Consider the following 17,719-nt stretch of genomic DNA (forward strand, 5'->3'; position numbering starts at 1 on the left):
CCATCATGAAGGCAACCACATATCCTACAGTGTGGAACCCAAGTTTAGACCATTACATTTTTATGCTCAGACATACTTTTCTTTGTCGTCTATGGCACCTGGGTTTACCTGCTAGCTATCTACAGCATTACCTTGCACAGAAAAGGACTCAAAGTTTGAAGCGGTTAACACATGGTAAAACTGCCTAAATGCCCAAACAATTTTGGAAAGCAAAGACACTGGAGAATAAAATGTTGGTAGTTGCAAGTTTTTATGTCATAACATTAGCACACATACATTTATCAAAGCCATATCTTCAACACACACACAGTATATTAGTAAGGTTTGGTAATATATTAAAGATGAGGCAGTGTCAAGTAAAGGGATTCCTATGTGGACAATTTTGGGTACTAAAGTTTAGCAAAGCTTTAAAAGCCTTTGCCGGTTCACACATAACACGTTACGTTCACACGTAACCAGTGCGGGTTCCCGCATGGCATAAAACTCACAGGCAGTTCACACTGCCCTAAGCGAAACACTGAGGGTGTCAATACAAAGTTAATGACACCTTCAGATCAGTTCAAATATCGCAGTGTGAACTGTGAATTTGGACAGGAATCGACAATCTGCGTGGCTGAATTCGCATCACACAGACAGCAGTGCGGTGAGAATCACATGCGATGTCTGATCGTAGAAGTGTGAACCAGCAATTACAGGTTATCAGTTTAGTGTTAAATACATACCTAAATATTTGTAATGAAAAATTAGTGTTTTTGTGCACTGTGTTGTTGCTTACACTTCTGTATATATGTGCAGGGGTATTAAACGCTCCTTTAAAAGTGCCTGTACACAGATATACCCAGATGAAACAAACCCTCCTACATAAATTGTACCCGTGTATTACAGCTGTCTTTTCCCTATATCCAAAGTGCAGGATTTACAGAGGATCTCTTAACTCTGAAAAGCAGGGGAGCGGTGAGTTGAAGTTACATCAGTGAGGAGAGCTCTAAGAGCTGATTGGAGGGAAGGGACACACCCCCAAGAACAGAGCTGAGGCTGTCAATCTGCTGGAGGTCCCTCCCCTGTCACCGTTTTTCTCTTGGTGTCAGAAAAACTTGTCAGAAGTGATTCATGCTGACAGAGGAACGAAGCAGCACACAGAAATAACACTTTGTGTTAACACTCGGTGAGACCAAGACATTTTGGACAATTTCATGCTCTCAAATTTGTGGGAATATCCCCTTCCTGTTCCAACAGACCTGTGCAACAGTGACCTTAATCTGATAGAACACCTTGGGGATGAATTAGAGCGGAGACTGAGCCAGGCCTTCTTGGCCAACATCAGTGCCTGACATCACAAATGCGCTTCTGGGAGAATGGTCAAATATTCCCATAGACACATTCCTAAACCTTGTGGACAGTCTTCCCAGAAGAGTTGAAGTTGTTATAGTTGCAAAGGATGGGACAATTCAATATTGAACCCTACGGACGAAAACTGAGATGCCATTAAAGTTCATGTGCATTTAAAAAGGCAGGCGTCCAAATACTTCTGACAATATAGTGTAGGTGGCTCCATAAATCCCTAAGGCTGGATTGAGCCATCTGTGGCGTGGGAAAATGGATTACAGGGCACAGCAATTTGGGATTAAATACTACAAAAAAAAAAAAAAAAGGAAAGAGGTGATCACTACCACATAGGGAGCTGACAAAAACACATGTTCTGCTGGTTGTGGAAAGGATTGGGCAGCTTTACAGTTGACCAAATCACTTCCACTGGAAAGCCAACAGTCAGTTTGACAGTGCGGGGGTGCAGAGAGCTGAAGAATTGTGTGTGTATAAGACAGCAGTGTGATCCAATTTGGGGGGCAAAGAGCCAGAGCCATTGTGTGTATAAGGCATGTAAATTTCATCTTTGAGGCCTGCGAGATTCAAAAATTGTGAATTTGGTAATCCGTGAGGTCCAAAAAAGTTAGCAACCACTGGATTGAATCACTATGCTGTGCTTCAAGTCATAAGTTAAGATATAATGAATGGTGTTCGTGCCTTTTCTCTTTTTTTCTTTAAGAGCATTGGGCACTAGAATGCATGTCAGCCCTTTAAATTGCAGTAAATGAGGTCAAAGTTAACTATTTTATTTAGCAGTTTAACAGCTCCATACTTTGAAACAAGATCCCAAGGATTCCATCAGATAACACTACTACTTTAAATGTTTCATACATTGCAATCTATTTTACTACTGCAATCTCAAAACACTGCATTGCAGCTCAAAGAGGTGAATTTAGATTTCAAGGGTTAGCAGATCAGAGCAATAAAAGCTTTCACATCTGCAAAGCTTGCAGTGCCTTGCCCATTCTACAAAGCGCAGTATGGAAAGTATGCAGCATCACGTAGAGAACTGCACCACAAGACTTCTAGCAGGTGAACAAGCAACCAGCATCTTCTATATGACAGAGAAAATAGCTACATCTGATTCTGCAGCATCTGCATGTTTTGGTATGCAAGCACAAAAACAATCCGCCAAAAGCAATGTGTCTAAATGATCTCCTATTGGAGAGGGTTCTGTACAGATGCACAAGCATTACGGAGCAGTCTGTTTACCAGCTGCCCAAAAATAATACAATGGTCTTTTCTAAAGCCAAATCTCTGATTGATTCAAGTTGGAGACACTGCACAAATTGAAGCTATAATTTTACACACAGCCTTTTGTCCTCTTACACTCCCACGGTGCTCATAAATCAAATTTATCACATCAGAAAAAGCTATAAAAAAAAGGGAAAGCAAAAGCAAAGCAGAATTATCTGTATAATGCAGGAGAAAAAAAAAATAAAAGCTTTTTTTTCTTTCCCTAAGCACAGATCATAAGAAAAGATTGTGGCTCTCTGTTTATAGGAAACGCTACATGAGTGGAAACATTTGTATAGTGCCTAAACCCTTGTAGATTACAAGCCTTGAAGAAGGGTCTAGCTGGAAAAGGTTAGGATTCATCTCTTCTACAAATAGCCTTTATCTTGGGATGATAGGATCCACAGTGGGAAAGCAGAGTGCTTATCTGGTAATTGATCATTTTACCTGGGCCTTTCAAATGATAGATTTGGTTCAACCATGGCCATACAATCCAATTCCTCAGCTTTCACCCATTCACCAGCGTCAAGTTTTTAGATTGATTGTGTGACATGGGGGTTGATTTACTAAAGGCAAATCCACTTTGCACTACAAGTGCAGTCGCTGTAGATCTGAGGGGAAGATCTGAAACGAGGGGAATCTCTGTTGATTTTATCATCCAATCATGTGCAAGCAAAAATGCTGTTTATTTTCCTTGCACGTCCCCCTCAGATCTACAGCGACTGCACTTCCAAGAGTACTTGTAGTGCAAAGTGGATTTGCTTTTAGTAAATAAACCTCCATAGTTTTACTGCATCAGTTATGTAAGAGATTAAGAGCAATGCCAAGCTTCCGTCCTCTTAGGTTATAGACTGGAGAAAGCTTTGTTTATCCATATAGACAAATAAAGCCTGTCTAATTGTATAGGTGAGTACATGGGTACACTTACTCCTGATACATCTGAACATCTTCTCTGTTCATATAGGAACATGAAAGCTGCTCTTCACAAATGAAAGTGTGTATAATCAGAGGAAAGCAGAATGGCAAGTTGCTTCTGTAGGATAGAGGTCACTGTTTAACCACTTGCCTACCGGGCACTTTTACCCCCTTCCAGCCTTGCAACACTGCACCAAATCTAAATTTATCATTTGAGAAAGATAGAGCTTTCTTTTGAGGGCATTTAATCTCCACTTTTTTTTTTTTTAGCAAAAATAAGACAAATTTTGAAAAGTGTTTTTTCTAGTTTGTGTTACAAGTAATTTTTCTCCTTCACTAATGAGGCTGCACTGATTATCAGTGTAGATGTCCGCTGTGTGGATTTGCCAGTCACCAGCTCTACTCTAGCACTGTTAGAGCCCATTCACACAGGGACGACTTGTCAGGCGACCTAGTCGCCTGACAAGTCGCCTCCCGTTCTGTGCTATGGAACCGTTATAAGGGGAGCGACACAAGTCGCTCTGACTTAGAAAAAGGTTCCTGTACGACTTCGGGGGCGACTTGCATAGACTTCTATACAGAAGTCGTTTTGCAAGTCGCCCGGGCAGTCGTTTGCAGGTCGCCTCGTTGAGGCGACCTGCAAGTCGTGTTGCCCCTGTGTGAATGGGGTCTCAGCATGAGGAGAGGATTGCCGATAACCAGCAAATCCTGTTTACACCGATTAGCTGTGATTGGACACAGCTGCTCACATGGTAAAGAGCCGTTGAGAAAGTCAGCTCTACTCATGGATGGTGCTGTCAAACACTGGGAACAAAAGGATGACCTCAGCAGCAAGTTAATGCACCTTTCTAAGCCCAAACAGGTGATCTGAAAAGGCAAGCCAGTATCAAGCTATAAAAAGGAAACTTGAGAGAAATATGAAGCCTGCACATTACTGATCTTCTGAAGATGCTAGTTAGTTACCTGGCCTCAGCATGAACCAGTAATGGAAAATGTGTGCCGCTCAGGCTACAGGGGAAGGAAATCCTGTGTCAACCACTGAGTGCAGGCCAGGGAAGGAGCTCTTCTCATCTCCAAACAACTGTTGAGCAAAGGATGGATCCTATGAAGCTGCACATCAATGAAGACCCACCGGTATTTTTTAATGCAAAAGCGCTTGGAAAAAGGTGAAAGGGCCCTAAGTATTTCACTTTACATGTAGCCAGTTGCCTTGAGTTCCAGCATATTACTTTCCCCACAGAGAAATAATGGGGCCATCACTGCTGATCTTGTTCTGCAAACACTAGTTTGACTAGAACAGGGGAAGTCAGAATAAAGACATCTACATGCTTCTAGGTCAGATTATTGAAGCCAGAACGTCAAAGTTACAGCCAGATAACTAGCATTTACAGAAGAAGCCAGCAATGGCAGCCTTCATATTTTTCTAGGAAAGGTTTATGTATGTAAAACCAAAAATAAAAGCTCAGCGCCGGGTTTACCATGACTTAAAGTGTTACTAAACCCAGGACCCTGCATTCAATATATCTGGTCTCCCACAGTAGACCCTCTGTCTGGACAGTGCTGATTGGCCCTGTGCTGATCACATGCACTCACCCAAGGAAAAAAAAAAAAACCTATCAATACATACTAAACTGAGCATGTGCAGAGTGTCCCCAAGGCTCTGTCTTATCAGGAGATGGATTGGGTACTGTGAAAGAAGGGGAGGATCAGAGAAGACAGGATCAAACAGCCTTTTTACACAATGCGCAGGATTAACCCCTCAAGTCCCACAGTGAGTATAACAAGCATGCTTTACTGCATATACAGACTGACTTTACTGTTGTAGGTTTAGTAACACTTTAAAAATAAATACCGTATTTATCGGCGTATAACACGCACCCCAAGTTTAAGGAAAAAAAAAAAAAAAAAAAAAAAAAAAAAACAACTTACATTAAAATGCCCATTAATGCAGCCTTATCTGTCCATCTGCAGCCTTTTCAGTGTCAGTGCAGCCTTGCCCCAGTGCAACCTTGCGCACTCGCCGCCAACATACACAGCCGTGGTTAGATTCAAATATGGCGCCGAGACTGCAGGGATTCGTCGGAGCGAGATACACATACCCGAGTGTTCTCGGCTTTTTTCGGCGCCGCTCACAGTCACGCCCAGTCCTGCCCTATGATGGACATAACACAGGTCCAAGGGGCGGGACTGGGCGTGACGGCGGCGCCAAAAAAAGCCGAGAACACTCGGGTATGTGCATCTCGGCTCCGACGAATCCCTGCAGTCTCTGCGCCATATTTGAATCTACCCACGGCTGTGTATGTCGGCAGCGACCGCAGCAATTGCCGCGATCGCTCCGATGACACAAAATCGGCGGGGATCGGCCTATAACACGCACCCATGATTTTCCCCTGATTTTCAGGGGAAAAAAGTGCGTGTTATATGCCGATAAATACGGTCGTTTGCTTGGGCCAAGCTGGTTCAAACTTTTTTCATTTACTAACAGAGGTGCCTGCTGGGAACACTGTATAAACCTGTTTGCAGCATTAGCCACATACAATATACAGCACTGTGGTTCCGCAGCAGTACAGGTACTTTTCGTCCCCAAAACAAAATCTAGTCCAGCTGGAGCACTGCTCAGCCATTTAGAGGAAGCTTTGTATTTACGAAAACAAATCTTCCTCTGACTGGCTTAGGTGGAGATCGTGACGTCATCTGTCCACTTCTCCACCACCACATACATGGCTTCGGCTTCCTAGGAGTTGCTGAGCAGTGGTCAACATGACTCGATATTTGTTCAATTTAAAAGCAGGGACATTAATCCTTTCGTGACCACAGTAAGTTTTTAAAGCCAAAAAGAAAAAAAGAGCCACTTCTCACAACAATGTTGGTTAACCCTTGCAGCATAAAAATAGGACTGCGCCACTGAGTGTTCCTAGTTCTCAGACCCAATCAGACAAACTAGTCATAGTTATGGTCAAGCTAGCAGACGCATAGGGGTTTATTTACTAAAGCTTGCGAGTGCAAAATCAGTCTCACTCCCGTGGAGAAACCAATCAGCTTCTAACCTCAGCTTGTTCAATCAAGCTTTGGCAATGAAACCTGCAAGCTGATTGGTTTCTTTGCAGAAGTGAGACATTTTGCACTCTCCAGCTTTAGCAAATAAACTCCATATTAAAAAACACTGCTAGACTTGGTCTGGGCAAGGAAGCTTAAAAAAAAAAAAAGACTTCCTCAGGCAGAGGCATGATGGGACTTGTAGCTCCGCAACAGCTGGAGGGCCACTAGTTTGAGACCCCTGCTCTAGAGGGTAGAAGAATAAGGTGTAATAGTTACTGTATTCCTTACTCTGGCAGGCTCACGCCACACCTTGCAACCAGCACCTTGAAGTCTCGTCCCAAAAGCAATTCAGCTGCTTTTGCGTTCTGATGTCATCAGATACAGTGCAGAAATTCTGGCACTGCATTGTATGCGAGGACAGCTGGGGGCTGTCCTCGCATACAGTGGGCTTGAGGGCTGGCCCACAACTTGGAGCAGAGGTAAAAAGTGTCTGAAGTCTGCCAGAATACAGAAAAAAAATAAATAAATAATATGAAAAGTAGCATATATTTTTTTCCCATATCTCTAGACTCCAAACACTTAACTTTTGCAGTGCAGCCACCCCTGCTGCATGCGTTATTTTGTCATCCCCCCCCCCCCCCCCCAAATACCATGCAGCTTTAACCCCCTTAAGACCACCCCAACACATGGCAAGAAAGCGGGCTTTATTGCCCAAACATGCGTCACTGTGTGGTTGATGTTCACATGCTGAGCTCATGCTTACTGTGCACGCTCAGCAAAAAGACTGAGCTGGCAAAGACAGCTCTTGGTCTGGAGTAAAAATCAGTAGCTGACATGACCAGCTTTCGATCATGTGACCACTGTGGTCACCATTCCTTACTGACCTCCGGGCGTTCAAAACTATTAAAAACACAGGGGTGGGCAGGAAGGGGTTAAGAAAATCACAGAGAAATAGGTGAAGACATTACAGACCTCCTGAAAATGCTTGTTACCTGGCTGTCATGCAATTCATCTGGCTTCAATGCTAGCACACATTAGCCTGCATAGTTTTTCAGGGTGAGGGTCCTGACAGCTAGGCTACTAGTATTTTAGAAGTAGCACTCAGCAGTGGTATACCATTCCTTTCCTTTACACGCAGTCATAAAGTCAGTATGAGTTCTTGTCAATAGGAGTCGGTATTATGAAAAAAAAATAATGTGCGTTAAATTTTTTTGTGCAGAAAGACACAGGCTCCTGCAGACTCTTTTTTCTAAGTAACTACCTTCTGTTATGGGGCTGCAGGCAGTAAACAACGGCAAGTATGGTGATGTTCCTGACCTTGTGCTTCATTGAGATCTACACGTCCTTTTGCCCAGTGGCAGATACAACTTAGTCTTCCATTCACAGATCCCCATGAATAGGAGGTGCTGAGGAAAGTAACCATGTTTACACCCTTAATATGGGTGCAACATTAAAACATGGCATGAAAGGTGGAGTATGGTTTGGTAAAACTTGAAACACAAATTACATTTGTGGTCACCTGACAATATGGCACACATTAGCAGGTACTTGCTGACTTTCTGCTTATAAGTGGGTACAGAGGTTGAGTAACACTAGTCTGTATGAACAGAGATACACATCAATTCTACATAAACTGTAAAAAATAAAAGGGGCACAGAAATAGAATATTACAAACCTTTCCTGTCAGCATTTTTTTTTTTTTTTACCAGAAAAACAAAGTATATTTTTGGAAAAAAATCAGGAAGTGTGTAAATAGCTTAACTATACCCATACTGACCTCACCCTAATTGAGCTGTTACTGGGATGTGTCATCACAGGAGTAGTAGAGCAACATATCACAGAATGACCAACAGAGAAAACAAAGACACTGCAGTTAATGTCTACTCCAACTTATGCCAACTTATTTGCAGCATAGGAAGTGTTCAATACATACACACACCCCAAAAGAAACACCCTTTTTCTGTAGTCTTGTGTAATATGGAAGGCTCACTGAGTCTTCCCATCAGCATGTGATGTGAAATCTCTCCAAACTAGAAAAATTACTGGAATCTCTGCCCAGGAATTAAATTCTAAACATTGATGATGCCCGATGCCACCATTTTCAGGTGGAGTGCTGTGATCGATAATAAATACCTCTATTACATTTACACATTAGTAAATATATTCTAAGCCAAGCCCATTTTATTACGTTATACTTTACAAATCGAAGTCAGTGAACCTGTGAGACAGGGAAACTTGTGGGATAGGGAAATTGGGGGGGGGGGGTTTGAGGAACCCACACATCCACCTCAAACTAACTTCATCTATGGCCGGCTCAATAAGTGTAACTTTTGTGTTGCCAGAAATAGGCTCCTTGATTTGACCATTTTACAGACTTGTAAATTAAAACAGAATACTAACCTCGTTGAAGACTGGATACATAACCGCATATAGGGGCATGGAAACCATGGTCTCTGATTCATTCTTCAACTCTTCCATTGTCATCCTCATTCAAAGAGACCAGGCTGTTAGAATATGATGCTATGGAAGCAAGTAACTCCTCATTCAGTGTGCTGGATCTGGTGGTTCTTCTAATATAAGAAATGGTTCAATATTACCCTATGAAAGAAGAAACAAATCCCCATCAAGTACTTCTGCAATTTAAGGAAAATTATATTTCATTTCCAGATCTTTTGATCAAAGTTTCTGGCAACTGTTAAATGTTAATTTTTAATGATGGTCATGATCAAACAAAAACACACACACACACACACACACACACACACACACACACACACACACTACAGCAGCTCACCCCCCACTATTCAGACATTGTCATTTAAAAATGGTTTTCTTGCACATACCGTATTTATCGGCATATAACACGCACTTTTTTCCCCCTTAAAATCAGGGGGAAATCGTGGGTGTGCATTATACACCGATCCCTACTGTCTGAGGGAAGAGGAACGAGCACCACTGAATTACATAGAGCTGCAATCTCCTGTGTACCCAGCGCTCCGTCACAGCCACGCCTCCTGGCCCTGGATTGGGCCACTGTTCTATCATATGAGCAGGACCAGGAGGCGTGGCTGTGAGTGACGGGTTCACAGGAGATAGCGGCTCTGTGTAATTCAGCCTCCTCCTCTTCCCTCGAAGACAGCAGGGATAATCCAACACTGGCGAGGCAGCAATGATGGGAAAGGTGAGGCTGCAGATGGGCACTGAATAGGCTGCATTGTTGGGCAAATTAATGGCTGTAGATGGGCACTGAGCAGGGTGCATTGATGAGTTATGACCCCAATTTTGTTTCAAAGTTCTTTTTTTAAAATGTACGTTTTTTTCCTTAAACTTTCCTCCTAAAACTGGGGTGCGTGTTATACACCGATAAATACGGTATATAAAAACGGATTAGAGAAGTCAGACTGCAGTGGTTCATTCATCTACTATTAAAGAAGGCCACTATAGAGGAGCGCCCCAATAGCAGTGCTTCCTCACAACCCAATGGCTTAGGCTGGGGATACATGGCTTGAATTTAGGCAGATTCCTGCTGAATTGGCTGGAATTAGATCTGTGGGTGGCCCTGTCAGCATCACCTGACTCAACAAAATTTGATTTGAAAAAAAAAATTGAAGGAGCCAGGTGGAAAAATGCCAGCTGAACAATGACTGTTACTATCAGATGAAATCACTGTTGAGGTATTAAGGCAGGTGTGGATGCTGGAATACAAGGGCTAGTAGAACACCCTGTATAGCATGAATGGAGGAATCTAATGATTTTCTCTCATTTGGGCCATGGGGCTGAATAAGTGAAATCTAACAGCATGGCCAGTTTTAGCTGACCACTCCACATCCATCACTTATTAGGCAAAGGGAGTAGGAGTAGCATTTAGAGGGGGTGATGGAGAAGTACAGATCACTCCAGTAGTTGCCTATTCACAGCTTCGCTGATAAAGCAGTGGAGGAAATAGTCACAAAGCCACAGCAGCCCACTGCTAGGATCCCCTCTTAGATGTTGCTTCAAAACAAAAAACAAAAAACAAACATAAATGGGGCTAATCAGGAATCAGCATTCTGGCACATAAAATGATCTTCAAAAACTGGGTGTCCAAGTTCACATAAAGTAGCCAAATTGCCAAAGTAATGCCAGGCAAAAACAAACACCATCCCTGAAAAATGACACTTGAGTCATTTTCTCATCTTTCCATCTATTAAATCTTTTGCTCTTGTTGTTTTAACTTTGGATAGCAAAACATTTTTTTTCTGCCATTAAATACCTTATACAGCCCACTTCTTCTTTCTTGTATGGTAAAAAACCTAGGCTTATGACATCATGTACAGGTCTCTCTCATGAGAGTTTGCCAGGAAAGGGGGGGGGGGGGGGGGTTGGGAATGAGTCACAAGAGGGCCAATGAGAACTGCAGAGCTGGAGGTGCGCCCCAGTGTAAATCCAGGAAGTGAACAGGCAGCAGCTTCAGTTGCCCACAGTTAAAATGAAGCAGCCAGACGCAGTGGAGAGAGATTTCTGCAGCATATTTGGCAAGTACAGAATTACAGTATATATAAAATTATATGCAAAGCGGTTGGAGGGAAGCTTCAGAATGCCAAAGATGTTTTTAATACAGTTTATGTGAGCAGACTGAGGTTCCTCTAGGTAGCAAAAGGAACTTTCATAAAAGGCAGGGAATGCTAAATGCATTTGAAGTCAATACATACCAGAGTGTTTAAAGGTGGTGCAGGGTTGTTAGTGCACTCCATTTTGTAAGTATGTTTCTCGTTTTTGGTTTTAATTAAAATAAGGGCCGAAACAACTAATCGTGGTTTTAAAGTCAGAAGTATTTTTATTTTGCTATTGGGGCCCTCTGAAGGCAGGAGGAGACGGATGCAACAGTGGGGTACCCCCAGAAGAGGAGAATCAGGGCTGCTCTGTGCAAAACCATTACAAGGAGAAGGTAAGTATGACGACATGTTTGTTAAAAAAAAAAAAAATAAAAATAATGGACTTTACCTGCTTCCGGACCAGCCGTTTTACTGTGGCAGGCTAGCTCCCCTGCGCAAAAGCACGTTACTGTACGTGATCTCGCGAGGTCCGGAAAGCAGGTGCGCGCCCGATGCACAGCAGGGGTGCCAATGCTGGTGGCAGCGATGACCGCCAGCCACGAGCGATCGTGACCAGGAGACACAAAACAGGGACATGTGTGTAAACACACACTCCCCTGTTCTGACAGGAGTGACAGATCGTGTATTCCTATTAGCTAGGAACCACGATCTGTCACTTCCTGTAGTTAGTTCCTCCCCCTCCAGTTAAAATCACCTCCCAGGGAACATAGTTAACCCCTTCACCGCCCCCTAGTGTTATCCCCTTCACTGCCAGTGACATTTTTACAGTAATACATTTTTAATCGCACTGATTGCTGTATTAATGTCAATGGTTCCCAAAATGTGTCAAAATAATCCAATGTGTCCGCCATGTCAGTCACGATAAAAGTTGCAGATCGCCGCCATTACTAGTAAAAAATAAAAATACTATTATTATTATTATACAGGATTTATATAGCGCCGACAGTTTACGCAGCGCTTTACAACATTAGGGCAGACAGTACAAGTACAATACAATTCAATACAGGAGGAATCAGAGGGCCCTGCTCGTTAGAGCTTACAATCTAGGAGGGAGGGTCAAGTTATACAAAGGGTAATAGCTGTGGGGGATGAGCTAATGGAGAAAATAGTGCAGTTGGTAGATGGAGGCAGGATAGGCTTCTCTGAAGAGGAAAGTTTTCAGGGATCGCCTAAAAGTGGATAAAGTTGGAGACAGTCTGACAGATTGGGGTAGAGAATTCCAGAGGATGGGCGAGGCTCGGGAGAAGTCCTGGAGGCGGATATGGGAGGAGGTGATGAGGGAGCTAGAGAGCAGAAGGTCTTGGGAGGAACGGAGATGGCGATTAGGTTGGTATTTTGAGACTAGGTTAGTGATGTAGCTGGGGGCAGAGTTGTGGATGGCTTTGTAACTTATTGTTAGTATTTTGAATTTAATTCGTTGGGAGAGTGGTAGCCAATGGAGGGATTGGCAGAGAGGGGTAGCAGACACTGAGCGGTTTGTAAGGTGGATGAGTCTGGCAGCAGCATTCATGATGGACTGAAGGGGGGATAATCTGTTTAAAGGTAAGCCAATGAGGAGTGAGTTGCAGTAGTCAAGGCGAGAGATAACCAGGGAGTGAATCAGGAGCTTTGTGGTTTCATTGGTTAGAAAGGGACGTAGTTTAGAGATGTTGCAGAGGTTGAGGCGGCAAGCTTTGGAAAGTGATTGGATGTGGGACTGAAAGGAGAGTTCAGAGTCCAGGATAACACCTAGTACCCTGACATGTGGGGACGGGTGGATGGTTTTGCCATTGCTCTTGACAGAGAAGTCGGGAGAAGAGGAACGTGGGGGAGGAAATATTATAAGCTCGGTTTTGGACAAGTTGAGTTTGAGGAAGTGGTGTGACATCCAGACAGATATGTCGGTTAGTAAGTTAGTGATGCGTGAGGAGACTGATGGAGTGAGTTGAGGGGTGGAGAGATAGATTTGTGTGTCATCAGCATAGAAATGATATTGAAAGCCGTGAGAGGCTATCAGCTGACCCAGGGAAGAGGTGTAGATTGAAAATAAAAGAGGTCCAAGAACAGAACCTTGGGGGACCCCGACAGAGAAGGGAAGGGGAGTGGAGGAAGTAGAATTGTAAGTGACACTGAAAGTGCGTTGGGATAGGTAGGATGAGAGCCACTGAAGAGCACAGTCACAGAGACCGAGGGAGTAAAGTTTTTTGAGGAGGAGGGGTGGTCAACCGTGTCAAAGGCAGCTGAAAGATTCAGAAGTAGGAGTACAGAATAGTGTCCGTTGGTTTTTGCAGTTAGTAGGTCATTTGTGAGTTTTAAAAGAGCAGTTTCTGTGGAGTGTTGAGGGCGAAATCCAGATTGAAGGGGATCAAGAAGGTTGTTTTTAATGAGGTGGTCACTCAGTTGGTTGTAAACCAGGCATTAAGATTGGTAGGGTCCAAGGACGGCTTTTTGAGTATGGGGGTGACCAGTGCATGTTTTAGAGCATCGGGGAAGATGCCAGAGGTGAGGGAGAGATTGAAGATGTGGGTTAGAGAGTGTAGGATGGGGTCAGAGGGTGACCGTAGCATTTGACAGGGAATAGGGTCCAGGGGACAGGTGGTTAGGTGGGCGATAGAAAGGAGTTTAGCAACTTCATCTGTAGTAGTAGATTTGAAAAGGGGGAGTGTCAGTTGTACCTGTTGACATGGGGTCTTAGCTGGGGGAGATACCTGTAGAATGGAGATTTCATCACGGATTGTATCAATCTTGTTTTTGAAGTGATTAGCGATTTCCTGGGCAGTGAGTAAGTCAGTGGGTGGAGGTGGTGGAGGACAAAGTAGAGAGTTGAAGGTAGAGAAGAGTTTACGGGGATTGGATGAGAAAGTGTTAATAAGAGTTGTAAAATAGGTTTGCTTGGCAGTGTGGAGGAAAGAATAGTATATTTGGAGGGCAGATTTGTATTGGTTGAAGTCTTTGAGAGACTTAGTCTTGTGCCACAGACGCTCAAGAGCACGACTATGTTTTCTGAGAATTTTAGGGTCATCTGTTTGCCAGGGTTGTAGGGGTCGAGGCCTGATTCTGCATGTAGTGAGGGGAGCGAGCTTGTCCAGGGTGGAGGACAGAGATGTATTGTAGATGGACATGGCTTGGTTGGGGCAGGACAGGGGAGAGATTTTGTCATAGAGGTGGTCAGTAGCAGAATAGAGGAGACAGGAGTTAAAGTTGCGAAAGTTTCTACGGGTGATGGTTAGGCGATTGGAGGGAAAGGTGATGGAAGACAGGGGGAGAGAGAAACTAATAAGGTGGTGGTCGGACAGAGGAAAAGGATTGTTTGAGAAGCTGCGTGGAGTGCATAGGTAGGAGAATACAAGGTCAAGGGTGTTGCCATCAGAGTGAGTAGAAGCCTGTACCCATTGCTTCAGGTCAAATGAAGAGGTTAGACTAAGAAGTTTAGAAGTAGCAGGAGTGTTTGTATTAGCAGGGATGTTGAAATCACCGAGAAGGATTGTGGGAATATCCGAAGAGAGAAAGTAGGGTAGCCAGGCAGAAAACTCATCAAGGAAAGTCGATAATGGTCCAGGGGGCTGGTAGATCACAGCAATTCTTAGGGAAGTAGGAGAGAATAGACTTATACAGCGGGCTTCGAATGATGAGAGGGAAAGAGGGAGGAGGGTGAATAACCTGGAAGGTGATCTGGGGGGATAGGAGGAATCCCACTCCACCTCCCTTGCGTCCATTAGGCCTAGGGGAGCGAGTCCAGTGAAGGCCACCCTGGGAGAGGGAAGCAGGAGAAGGGGTGTCATATTCGTGGAGCCAGGTTTCTGTGAGAGCAAGTAGATTAAAGGAATTCGTGACAAAGAGGTCATGAACAGCAGTGAGTTTGTTGCAGACAGAGCAGGCATTCCAGAGGGCGCAGGAGAGAGGGAGGCTGGCGTTGGGAAGAAGAGGAATGGAGACTAAATTGTGTAGATTGCGACTACTGCCAGAGGGTGTAGGGTGATGGTGATGGGTGTGTTGGGCACAGTTAAATAAGGGAGGCCCAGGGTTTGGGGAAATATCTCCAGCGATTAGGAGAAGCAGAAGAGTGAGGGAGGTAATATGAGAATATGATTTGTATGAGGGGACATGCGTCAGTATCCTGGGAGGTATGTTAGCAAGTGGGCTTAGAGTTAGAAAGAGGTGATGAGTGCAGTAACAGGGGGAAGGGAGAAGTGAGGGTGATATGTACAGATTGTGTGGTGGAGCAGAGGGATGAAGAAAAGAGAGCTTGAGGAGAGAGGCTGCAATTGTGAAGAGGAGGAGAGGTAAAGAGAGCATGTTTCAGAGAAGGTGAGATAATATGAAAATGAGATCACCTGCAATCTGCTATGGTTAGCTTTGTGCAAATCACTGAAGTGCAAGAGCAGAAGTGCCACTTATTTTCAGAACCCCACTTCTATGGAAGAACCCCCTGTATGTGCAGCCCCCTGTATGTTCCCCCGTAAAGAAGGCCTTGTTATATACTGTGTTGGGTGTGGATGGAATCTGGCAATTAATCAATTAGGAGGGGATATTAGGAACACAGCAAGCAGGGCATAACTTTCACACCACAATCAAACTGCAAGGGGACTAAAAGGCCAAAATTGTAAAGATAAGGAAACCCATAATTTAGGTAAGACTTAATGGCTAAATAAACATTGAAATAATGTGAGCATGGCTACAGATGTAGTTGAGACAGCGGTCAGTCAATTTTCAGTTTGCAGGACATGGGAATATAAATGCAGATTACCTGTGAAGAGAGAAGAAAATGTTCAGATGGATGCTGTAAGAGCAGAAGTGCCACTTATTTTCAGAACCCCACTTCTTTGGAAGAACCCCCTGTATGTGCAGCCCCCTGTATGCTATAAATCTATCCCCTATTTGGTAGGATGTCAATTTTGTTTGGGTACAACCTCACACGACCGCGCAATTGTCAGTTAAAGCAACGCAGTGCCAAATCGCAAAAAGTGCTCTGGTCAGGAAGGGGGTAAATTCTTCTGGGGCTGAAGCGGTTAAAGACTGTGTGCAAGGAAGATCAGTATCTGAACCAAGGTGGAGGCTGATAGACTGGAGGTAAAAGAAGGCATTACAATTACATTTAAAGTAGACTTTTACCAATATTGTGCATTATATTTAAAATAATATCCATAAAAAAAAAAAAAAAATTAAAAATAAGGTCTCAGCCTTTAGTACTACTTTAATAGAAACGATTTATATCTCCCTTCATGTCTGACTCCCAGTTATAATGCCCATATATCCTACTTCTGGGTATGAATATATATTTACTATACAGTATAGTATATTTACTAAAGTTTAATTACTTTCACTGTTTCACAGTATAAATGAACCCCTTATGGTAGCGATTATCTGTTCTTTTTGTACTATAAAAAAAAGGGGATACATTTTTAAAACCATGAGTGGTGATACAAAAAAACAAAAACAAAAAAAAATGCATGCTGCTGCTGACACTAAAAAAGTCTTAGGCCTGGTTCACACCTATGCTTTTTTTGGTGCTTTTTGCAGAAACGCACTACAGTTCATTTAACAGTTTCCTTGAGGACACGTTCACATCTTTGCTTTTTTCAGCCGCTGTGCATTTCAAAAGGGTCCAGCACTTTTTTCAACGCAAAACGGTGCTTTTTTTGGTTCAATAGACTTCAATGGAGAAGCTGCAGAAAAGCAGGCAGTACGTTTTTGCAGCAATGTGTGTTTTTTAATCTGTCCAACAAATTGGTAAAAAAAAAAAAGAGAAGTAGAAAATTTAAAAACGCAAAATCGCATGTGCAAAAAATGCAAAACAAACACAGCAAAAAGCACTGTAGAAATGGATCAAAAGCAAAACTGCATAGGTGTGAACCCAGCCTTATGTTGGCCATACAACATATCGATTTTCGGACGAGAATTTTGTACATGCGCTGAATAAAAAGATGTCATTTGACAATTTCACTTGCTTTTAACATTGTTTTAAAATTAACGTAATTTCTGAATCAAAACCACATACACTGTCTGAAATTCCTTTGACCAAGAAGTTTGCTATTCTGCTCCTTCAAATGTTTCCATCACTCTGGTCGAAAAGAACGTCGATTTGACCCTTCTAATGATTAGAAAATCAAACGAACGTTGTTAAAATTACATTTTTTTTTTTTTTTTTTTGAAGGAAGCTATTGTTTTTGTATGGCCAGCATATAATATATTAGAGTTCTGTCTGAAAATCGGCTAAATAGTCTTTAAATCTTTTTTTTTTTTTCTTTAAATAAAAAATATGTTATCGCTAGTGGCCGAGAAAGGGTTAAAAACCACCGCAAAGCGCTTTGCCGGCCCGGCGGTATAGCCACGCTGTCCCATTGATTTCAATGGGCAGGAGTGGGGAAGGAGCGGTGAATACACCGCTCCTTCCCCGCTCCAAAGATGCTGCTGGCAGGACTTTTTTCCCCGTCCTGCCAGCGCACCGCTCCAATGGAGACAAAGAAGCTGCACTTTTGGGTCGGTTTGCAGGCGCTATTATTAGCACCTAATAGGGCCCTAATAGTATATACAGTATATTTTTTCTGCCTGTTATTCTCAGAGTGGATTTGAGATTTTGTTCCCCAACC

The 17,719-nt window shown here is 43.2% G+C and overlaps 1 protein-coding gene across 1 annotated transcript in view; it reads right to left on the bottom strand.

The window, feature by feature from the left end:
* The window catches only part of PDCD10 (programmed cell death 10), a 69,786-nt gene that overhangs the window by 22,911 nt on the left and 29,156 nt on the right, over positions 1 to 17,719 (bottom strand). The window contains exon 2 of the mRNA XM_073626151.1: positions 8,956 to 9,153. Coding sequence (XP_073482252.1) covers positions 8,956 to 9,045 — 90 coding nt within the window. The 5' untranslated portion in view covers positions 9,046 to 9,153. The remainder of the gene's footprint in view (positions 1 to 8,955; positions 9,154 to 17,719) is intronic.

The sequence above is a fragment of the Aquarana catesbeiana genome, linkage group LG04 (assembly GCF_042186555.1).
Source record: "Aquarana catesbeiana isolate 2022-GZ linkage group LG04, ASM4218655v1, whole genome shotgun sequence".
NCBI classification, from domain to species: domain Eukaryota; kingdom Metazoa; phylum Chordata; class Amphibia; order Anura; family Ranidae; genus Aquarana; species Aquarana catesbeiana.